Source organism: Somniosus microcephalus, chromosome 13, assembly GCF_052327205.1.
Source record: "Somniosus microcephalus isolate GS21.2 chromosome 13, FLI_Smic_1.0, whole genome shotgun sequence".
NCBI classification, from domain to species: domain Eukaryota; kingdom Metazoa; phylum Chordata; class Chondrichthyes; order Squaliformes; family Somniosidae; genus Somniosus; species Somniosus microcephalus.
Window position 1 is genome coordinate 4,719,892 of NC_140999.1, and position 10,417 is coordinate 4,730,308.

The window sequence follows — 10,417 nt, forward strand, 5'->3', positions numbered from 1 at the left end:
ACAGAGTAAAGCTCCCTCTACACTGTCCCATCAAACACTCCCAGGGCAGGTACAGCACGGGTTAGCTACAGAGTAAAGCTTCCTATGTATTTTCCTAACCCAACCTCTGAGCACTCCCTTCTGTACAAATATTTTCATGTTTTTCACACCGATAGTCTGAATGAGTGAGATTTACAGTTAGTCTTTAATCAGGGTAGTTTTGTGCTGTGACCTCTGCCCACATGGGCCTGGGTTGAAGCTGTGGCAAATCAACAGCTCATCAGCCAAGGGGTCGGGTAGAATTCCGCCCGATTGGGGATGAACTGCATTTGAACTCCGATCCCAGAGGTGAAAGGTTGTCGTCCAAGTTGCTCCAACACCAGGAAGCAGTGGCACATTGTACCAAGAATGTGAGGTAGGCACTCGGGAGCCAGCCCCCCTGTCGTGAACTTTAATTACTGTACAGTCCAAGTCAGTCTGGCTTCGACTCGCAGAATCTTACAGCTCAGGAGGAGGCCATTGGGCCCATCCAGCGTTCCCGCTAAGCTTCGCAGCCGCGCAGCGGTCTGGAGGCCGCTCACCGGCTTCTACATGGAAAAAAACGCACATGCACGAAAATTTAAAGGGACCACGTACTAAAAAAAGATTAGAGGCAACATTCGGCCCATCGTGCCTGTGCCGGCTCTTTGAAAGGGCGATCCAATTCGTCCCACTCCCCCCTGCCCTTTCCCAACAGCCCTGTAAATGTTCTTTTCCTTTTGAAGTATTTATCTAATTTCCTTTTGAAAGTTACTATCGAATCTGCTCCCTTTCAGTCAGCGCATTCCAGATCAGCTGCCTAAAAAAAGTTTGATCATCTCCCCCCTCCCCCTGGTTCTTTTTGCCAATTACCTTAACATCTGTGTCCTCTGGTTACCGACCCGCCTGACCATGGAAACAGTGTCGTCTTAATAATCTGTAATGAGGGAGTTCGGTGAATGGAGACACAAAGTGTGTGGTTACTCGTGAAATTCACATGACAAAAAAGGATCAAAGAATCCGGGAGGGTTGCCGGGATATTGAAAACCTTTGGAGTGTGAATGTGTGTCAGACAGTTATTCATTTGTCTTTGCTGATTTTTAGCCAAGCCCTTGTGGGAGAGTTCAAAATTGGAGGTCCTCAATATAAGAAAAGTCACTAGTAAATCCGACAGGGAATTCAGGAGAAAGTTTTCCCCAGAGCGTGGTGAGAATGTGGAACTCGCTCCCACAGGGAGTGGTCAAGGCGAATAGTATCGATGCATTTAAGGGGAAGCTGGATAAACACACGAGTGAGAAAGGAATAGAAGGATATGGTGATGGGGTGAGATGAAGAGGGGCAGGAGGAGGCTGGTGTGGAGCAGAAACACCAGCACGGAGCAGTCCGGCTGAATGGTGATTGGCAGAAGAACCAAAGGCGACGTGAGGAAAAACGTTTTTACGCAGCGAGTGGTCAGGATCTGGAATGCGCTGCCTGAGAGGGCGGTGGAGGCAAATTCAATCGTGGCTTTCAAAAGGGAGTTGGATAAGTACCTGAAGGAAAAAAAATTGTAGGGCTACGGGGAAAGGGCGGGGGAGTGGGACTGGCTGAAGTGCTTTTGCAGAGAGCCGGCACGGGCTCGACGGGCCGAATGGCCTTCTTCCGTGCTGTAACCAGTCTAAGATTCTAAGTAGGAGCAGGAGGAGTCCATACGCCCCTTCAAGCTGCTCCGCCACTAGAATCAGAATGAATCTTTGGTTCTTCTGCCAATCACCTTAAATCTGTGTCCTCTGGTTCTCGACTCTTCCACCAATGGGAACAGTTTCTCTCTATCTACTCTGTCCAGACCCTTCATGATTTTGAACACCTCGATCAAATCTCCTCTTAACCTTCTCTGCACTAAGGAGAACAACCCCAGCTTCCCCAGTCTCTCCACGTAACTGAAGTCCCTCATCCCTGGAATCATTCTAGTAAATCTCCTCTGCACCCTCTCTAAGGCTTTCACATCCTTCCTAAAGTGCGGTGCCCAGAATTGGACACAATACTCCAGTTGGGGCCGAACCAGTGTTTTATACAGGTTCATCATAATTTCCACACTTTTGTACTCTGTGCCTCTATTTATGAAGCCCAGGATCCTGTAAGCTTTTTTAACCACTTTCTCAACCTGCCCTGCCACCTTCAACGATTTGTGCACATATACCCCCAGGTCTCTCCGTTCATGCACCCCCTTTAGGATTGTACCCTTTAGTTTATATCGCCTCTCCTCATTCTTCCTACCAAAATACATCACTTCACACTTTTCTGTGTTAAATTTCATCTGCCACGTGTCCGCCCATTCCACCAGCCTGTCTATGTCCTCCTGAAGTCTATCACTCTCCTCCTCACTGTTCACTGTACTTCCAAGTTTTGTGTCATCTGCAAATTTTGAAATTGTGCCCTGTACACCCACGTCCAAGTCATTAATATAGATCAAGAAAAGCAGTGGTCCCAGTATCAACCCCTGGGGAACACTCAATAAGATCATGGCTGATCTTTGACCTCAACTCCACTTTCCTGCCCGATCCCCATAATCCATGATTCCGTTAGTGCCCAAAAATCTATCGATCTCAGCCTTGAATATACTCAACGACTGAGCCTCCACAGCCCTCTGGGGCAGAGAATTCCAAAGATTCACCGCCCTCTGAGTGAAGAAATTCCTCATCTCAGTCCTAAATGGCCGACCCCTTATCCTGAGACTGTGACCCCTGGTTCTAGACACCCCAGCCAGGGGGAAACGATCTCTCCGCATCGATCCTGTCAATCCCCCTCAGAATCTTACATGTTTCAATGAGGTCACGTCTCATTGTTGTAAACTCCAGAGGGCACTGCCTGAAAGGGCGGTGCAAGCGGAATCAATAGTAAGAACATAAGAAACAGGAGCAGGAGTAGGCCAATCGGCCCCCCGAGCCCGCTCCACCACCCAACAAGACCACGGCCAATCTGATCCTAACCTCAAATCCCCTATCACTCTCCATCCCACCCGAACCCATGTAACTTTCCACTTGAGGATAAATACTTAAAGGCAAAATTTTCAGAGCTCTGGGGAGTGGGACTAATTGGATAGCTCTCTCAGAGAGCCGGCACAGACACGATGGGCCGAATGGCCTCCTCCTGTGCTGTATGATTCTATGTCTCGTCCCGTGCTCTCTGGATCTACTGTGACTCGAAGCACCACTCCAAATCCCAAAGTTAGCCTCGCCCCACAGTGTAGCACTGAGGGAATGTGACGTTATGGGAGTGTCTGTGCTCGGGATGAGATTCTAATGATCCCTCATCCCATGGACTTTGAAGCTAAGTTGGTTGCTGGTAGGATTGGTGTTCTTGGGTGGGTGGGCGGGGCTAAAGATGTGCTGGAGGCTCTTCCTCACCTGAGGTAATGTAGTGGTCACGTTACCGGACGAGCAATCCAAAGAACGTGAGTTCAAATCCCTTCAGGGCAGTCTGATGATTTGAAATCAACTTTTTATAAAAAAAAATATCTGGAAATAAAAAACCAGTTTCAGTAGAAACATAGAAAAATAGGAGCAGGAGTCGGCCATTTGGCCCTTCGAGCCTGCTCCGCCATTCAATGAGATCATGGCTGAGCCTCTATCTCAATACCATATTCCCGCTCTCTCCCCATACCCCTTGATGTTTTTTGTGTCTAGAAGTGACCCTGAATCTGTCGGATTGTCGTTAAAAACCCAACCGGTTCACTAATGTCCTTCAGGGAAGGAGACCTGCCGTTCTTACCCGGGCTGGGCCTATCGGTGACTCCAGACACCCTGTGTGGGTGACTCTTGATTGCCCTCTGAAGTGGCCCAGTAAATCCCTCACTTGTATCAAAACCGTCAGCAACTGCACCGCACGGGCTGCAGCGGCTCAAGAACAAGACCCACCACCACCTTCTCGGGCAACTAGGGATAGGCGATAAATGCCGGCCTTGCCAGCGACGCCCACATCCCAAGAATGAATTAAATAAAAACTTTAGGATCTAATGTATTGTAATTTATCAATCCGTTTGAAACCATCTGATAATTTGCGGATCTCGGACTGTCCGTCTGCTGCCCCCGCCCCCCCATCCCCCATCCAACCCACGACGTGTCAGCTGTGGCTCAGTGGTCAGCTCTCTCTCTCTCGCTCTCTGAGTCAGAAGGTTGTGGGTTCGAGTCCCACTCCAGAGACTTGAGCACAAAAATCTAGGCTGACACTCCCAGTGCAGTACTGAGGGAGTGCTGCACTGTCGGGGGTGCCGTCTATCGGATGAGACGTTAAACTGAGGCCCCGTCTGCTCTCTCAGGTGGACGTAAAAGATCCCACGGCCACTATTTCAAAGAAGAGCAGGGGGAGTTCTCCCGGTGTCCTGGCCAATATTTATCCCTCAACCAACATAACAGAAACAGATAATCTGGTCATTATCTCATTGCTGTTTGTGGGAACTTGCTGTGCACAAATTGGCTGCTGTGTTTCCCACACTACAACAGTGACTGCACTCCAAATGTGATTGGCTGTAAAGCGCTTTGAGACGTCCAGTGGTCGTGCAATGCGCTGGAGAAATGCGAGTCTTTCTTTTAGCTTGATGGCCTTTGCTCTGAAAGGAGACTGGCTTGTATTTATACGGCACCTCATCACCAACGTTCCCTGTGAGCTGGGCCTTGTTCTGCCCGGCCTGTTTTCTTTAAATGCGCGGTCCCTTTAAATGCGCAATATTTACAGTGGAAAAGGCCGGTGAGCGTCCGGCGCGGGACCCCTGAGTTTACCGCACGGCGGTGAGCGCACGCACCTCAGGGAGAACGTTACTCATCACATCTCTCCTCAGGCTCCCAAACAGAGCCACGTTCGCTCAGCTAGTTTGAAGGATGACACCAGAGCCGAGAGGTTCAAACTATTGGGGAAGGTGCGATATAAATGTAAGTTCTTCCTCTCTTGCCTCCTCTCCAGGGCGAGCCAGGCGAAGCGATCTTGTTGGATGAGACGGGTGTTTCGGACAAACAGCAGACGGAGGTCGGAGAGCGCTGTGCGGCGCTGGAGGATAAGCAGTAGCGTCTTGTCTCCCGCTGGCATGGAACCTCAAGCTGATGGACCACTCTGTCTGGCTTCGACGTGCGAGTCAGGGCACCTCGGACTTTCAGCCACTGGCAGCCTCGGGACCCAATACAAGCTGATCGGAGCTTCCCCACCACGCCACTCGTGAGGGCAAAAAATGTTCTGGATGTAATTATTTTTAATGGAAGAAATTGCCATCCTGGACTGATGACAAATTAAAATATTTTTTAAATGGGTAGTTAAGGAAATAACTCGCATTTCTCCAGCGCCTTTCACCACCTCAGGATGTCTCGAAGTGCTTTACAGCCAATGAAGTACTTTTTAAAGTGTAGCCACTGTTGTAATGTAGGAAACGCGGCAGCCAATTTACGCACAGCAAGCTCCCACAAACAGCAGTGTGATAATGACCAGATAATCTGTTTTTAGTGATGTTGATTGAGGGATAAATATTGGCCCCAGGACTTCGAAATAGTGACCCTGGGATCTTTTACATCCACCTGAGAGAGCAGACGGGGCCTCGGTTTAACGTCGCACACGAAAGACGGCACCTCCGACAGTGCAGCACTCTCAGTACTGCACTGGGAGTGTCCGCCTGGATTATGGGGCTCGAGTCTCCGGAGTGGGGCCTTGAACCCACAACCGTCTGACTCAGATGGCACTGTTGGACTGGGTGCCCCACTCTCCTGCACGCCCATAAATAAACGTCCCGTGAAGACTCGTCATCGACGTAGGTGAGCTTCTGGCCAAAATGCCGGCAGGGTTAGCCGAGGGGAGGGGGTGGGTGTGGACACGCTTCCTGATTCAGTTCTCCCCGCACTAGAGCACTGGGTTCAGTTCCGGGCCCCACCCCTCGGGAAAGATATATTGGCCTCGGAGGGGGAGCAGCGCAGATTCACCAGACTGACACCGGGGCTAAAAGGGTTAAATTCCGAGGACAGGTTGCACAGACTGGGCTTGTATTCCCTCGAGTTCAGAAGATTAAGGGGTGATCTAATCGAGGTGTTTAAGATGATTAAAGGATTCGATCGGGTCGAGAGAGAGAAACTATTTCCTCTGGTGGGGGGAGTCCAGAACAAGGGGGCAGAACCTTAAAATTAGAGCCCGGCCGTTCAGGGGTGATGTCAGGAAGCATTTCTTCACACAAAGGGTGGTGGAAATCTGGAACTCTCGCCCCCAAAAAGCTGTTGAGGCCGGGGGTCAATTGGAAATTTCAAAACTGAGATTGATCGATTTTTGTTGGTTAAGGGTATTAAGGGTTAGGGAGCAAGGGCGGGTGGATGGAGTTAAGGTACAAATCAGCCATGATCTAATTGAATGACAGAACAGGCTCGAGGGGCTGAATGGCCTCCTGTTCCCACGTTCTCTCGCCGTGGAGTTTATGAGTAAATACCAAGAAGCTCAGTGTCTGGGTTAACAGCAGAGAGTTCCCTGATTGACCTCGACAGCCGCGGGCTCGCGAGTGGGCACTTGGCCACCCTGACCTTTCCCACCTCTGCCCAGTGGGCCCCACTGAAAAGTGCCGCATGCTAGGGCTCACAAGCGATGCCGCTATAGTCGAATAACCTGCCGTCACTCAACCGTCTCTTCTCGAGCCACTTGGATAAGGTACAGCAGGGTGTTCGGTCCCTGAACGAACAGGGATATGCTGATAGAGTGCGATGAAGGAGTGTGGGAAGAGGCTCGTGTGGAGCATAAACACCGGCACGGACCTGTTGTGCCGATGAGCCTGTTTCAGCGCCGTACATTCTGTATAATTCTACATAACATTCCGAACAAGACCGGGCACCGTCGGGACAGAGTGAAAGATGCTTTCTGCCTTTCAAAGTGTGCAATGTTAGAGCCAGCATTCCAGTTTGTAACTGGTGTGCCTGACATCACAAGCTGCTAGTATCTGACTGGGAGTGTTTGATGGGCCAGTGTAGAGGGAGCTTTACTCTGTATCTAACCCGTGCTGTACCTGCCCTGGGAGTGTTTGATGGGACAGTGTAGAGGGAGCTTTACTCTGTATCTAACCCGTGCTGTACCTGCCCTGAGAGTGTTTGATGGGACAGTGTAGAGGGAGCTTTACTCTGTATCTAACACGTGCTGTACCTGCCCTGGGAGTGTTTGATGGGACAGTGTAGAGGGAGCTTTACTCTGTATCTAACCCGTGTTGTACCTGCCCTGGGAGTGTTTGATGGGACAGTGTAGAGGGAGCTTTACTCTGTATCTAACCCGTGCTGTACCTGCCCTGGGAGTGTTTGATGGGACAGTGTAGAGGGAGCTTTACTCTGTATCTAACCTGTGCTGTACCTGCCCTGGGAGTGTTTGATGGGACAGTGTAGAGGGAACTTTACTCTGTATCTAACCCGTGCTGTACCTGCCCTGGGAGTGTTTGATGGGACAGTGTAGAGGGAGCTTTACTCTGTATCTAACACGTGCTGTACCTGCCCTGGGAGTGTTTGATAGGACAGTGTAGAGGGAGCTTTACTCTGTATCTAACCCGTGCTGTACCTGCCCCGGGAGTGTTTGATGGGACAGTGTAGAGGGAGCTTTACTCTGTATCTAACACGTGCTGTACCTGCCCTGGGAGTGTTTGATGAGACAGTGTAGAGGGAGCTTTACTCTGTATCTAACCCGTGCTGTACCTGCCCTGGGAGTGTTTGATGGGACAGTGTAGAGGAAGTTTTACTCTGTATCTAACCCGTGCTGTACCTGCCCTGGGGGTGTTTGATGGGACAGTGTAGAGAGAGCTTTACTCTGTACCTAATCCGTGCTGTACCTGCCCTGGGAGTGTTTGATGGGACAGCGTAGAGGGAGCTTGACGCTATTTAACCTTTGCTGTACGTGTGACCGTATCTAAGCTGATCATTTTTTTTTTAATGTTCTGCATTTTTTCTGTGGGTTGTGGCTGTGAAAGGAGAAGCTGCCTGTTTGAAAGTAATTAAGCCTGTTACTGGTTGGTGGTAAAACCTGGAGAGAAGGAGACGGACTCAGTGCTGTCGGGGAAGCTTATTCCCAGGACCCCAGCCTTCTAATAACACCGAGTGTACAGCATGGAAACAGGCCATTCGAGCCTGCTCTTCTTCGAAATAGTGGCCATGGGATCTTTTACGTCCACCTGAGAGAGCAGACGGGGCCTCGGTTTAACATCTCATGCGAAAGACAGCTCCTCCGACAGTGCAGCAGTCCCTCAGCACTGCACTGGGAGTGTCAGCTGGTGTTTCTGCTCCACACGAGCCTGCTCCCACCCCTCATCATCCCTCGTGCTCCTCCAGCTACCCCTTAACTGCAGTGTGTGCAGAAACTGGGAAAAGGCGGGTTTGGCGGGTCACGGGTTGAGTTCTGTGCTTTGTGGCTAATTAAACTTTGCTTCAAATAAACAGACCCATGTGAGGAGGAGGGGGTGGTGGGGAGACGACTTTTACAAGTTGGGTTTTGGGTGTCTAGTTTTCACTTTAGGAATTTACAGACAGCTCACCCGGATTAGTGAGATGTCACCCCTCCCCAACGCAGAGATTGAAACTCGCGCGCCCTCGGGGCCGTGTCACACCCACCTGAAAGGTGTCAGTGAAAGAATCCAGAGAACGTGTGTTCAAATCCCGCCATGGGAATTCAGTTTGAAGAAAAATCTGGACATAAGGAGCTAGGGTCGGTAAAAGTGACCATGAAGCTGTCGGATGGTCGTAAAAACCGGTTCACTAATGTCCTTTTTAAAAAAAAAAACAAGACTTGCATTTATATAGCACCTTTCACGACGTCCCAAAGCGCTTTACAGCCAATGAAGCACTTTTGAAGTGTAGTCACTGTTGTATTGTGGGAAATACGGCAGCCAATTTGCACACAGCAAGCTCCCACAAACAGCAATGTGATAATGACCAGATCATCTGTTTTTGTTATGTTGGTTGAGGGATAAATATTGGCCAGGACACCAGGGAGAACTCCCCTGCTCTTCTTTGAAATAGTGCCCTGGGATCTTTTACGTCCACCTGAGAGAGCAGACGGGGCCTCGGTTTAACGTCTCATCCGAAAGACGGCACCTCCGACAGTGCAGCACTCCCTCAGCACCGCACTGGGAGGGTCAGCCTGGATTTATGTGCTCAAGTCTCTGGAGTGGGACTCGAACCCACAACCTTCGGACTCAGGCGAGTGTGCTGCCCACTGAGCCACAGCTGGCTTTAGGGAAGGAAACTTGCCGTCCTTCCCCAGTCTGGCCTATATGTGACTCCAGTCCCACACCCAACGTGGTTGACTCCTAACTGCCCTCTGAAGTGGCCCCTCCGTTGTACCAACCCCACTACCAGCAGTTGAAGAAGGCGGCCCACACCACCACCTCCGGGCAACTGGGGATGGGCAATAATGCTGGCCTTGCCAGCGATGCCCACATCCCCCCTCCTCCATAGGAAGAGGGAGATGGAGAGAAAAGAGAGGGGGAAATGGATAAGGAAAGGTAGAGAAATATACACTGATCCTACTCGATCGTTTCCTTCGGCCCACGTGACAGACCCACTTTTAGCCTTGATTTGTTTTCTTGATGCCTCTGATAGACATCTTGCAACTGAGAATCTCACACCTGGGATTGGCCGAGTGTTGGCAGCTCTGGGTTGGATGGGACCTGCGGAACCAATTTGAGAAACCTATGTTAAGGCCCAAGGCCTGTAGATCGTGATAGTGCCAAGCCTGGAAACAGTGGACCAGGCAAAGCAGGGAGTTATGGCTACAACCACACAACAACTTGTGTTTATGTAGCGCCTCTTAACGTAGTAAAACATCCCAAGGTGCTTCACGGGAGCGATTGTCAAACAGCTACGTAAGGAGATATTAGATCAGATGCCCAAGAGCTTGGTCAAAGAGGTCGCTTTTAAGAATCATCTTAAAGGAGGAGAGAGAGGCTTAGGGCCCAGGAAGTTGAAGGCACGGCTGTCAATGGACATTCTTTAAGAAAGACTAGGTTGTGAAAAGAATGAAAGGACTTGCATTTCTCCAGCGCCTTTCACAACCTCAGGACGTCCCAAAGCACTTTACAGCCAATAAAGTACTTTTTTGAAGTGTTGTAGGAAATGCGGCAACCAATTTGCGCACAGCAAGCTCCCACAAACAGCAATGTGATAATGACCAGATAATCTGTTTTACAGTGCTGGTTGAGGGATAAATATTGGCCCCAGGACACTGGGGAGAAATCCCCTGCTCGTCTTCAGAATAGTGGCCATGGGATCTTTTACGTCCACCTGGGAGAGCAGACGGGGCCTCGGTTTAACATCTCATCCGAATGACGGCACCTCCGACAAGTGCAGCGCTCCCTCAGCACTGGTACTGGGAGTGTCAGCCTAGATTATGGACTCAAGTATCTGGAGTGGAGCCAAACCCGCGACCATCTGACTCCGAGGCGAGAGAGTGC

The 10,417-nt window shown here is 50.3% G+C and overlaps 1 protein-coding gene across 2 annotated transcripts in view; it reads left to right on the forward strand.

Moving 5' to 3' along the window:
* Positions 1-5,278, forward strand: part of mpv17l2 (MPV17 mitochondrial inner membrane protein like 2) — a 65,443-nt gene extending 60,165 nt beyond the window's left edge. For both annotated transcript variants that reach the window (XM_086004380.1, XM_086004379.1), the window contains exon 5: positions 4,936-5,278. In XM_086004380.1, the coding sequence (XP_085860506.1) occupies positions 4,936-4,967 (32 nt within the window). In that variant the 3' untranslated portion in view covers positions 4,968-5,278. The remainder of the gene's footprint in view (positions 1-4,935) is intronic.
* Positions 5,279-10,417: the final 5,139 nt, after the last annotated feature.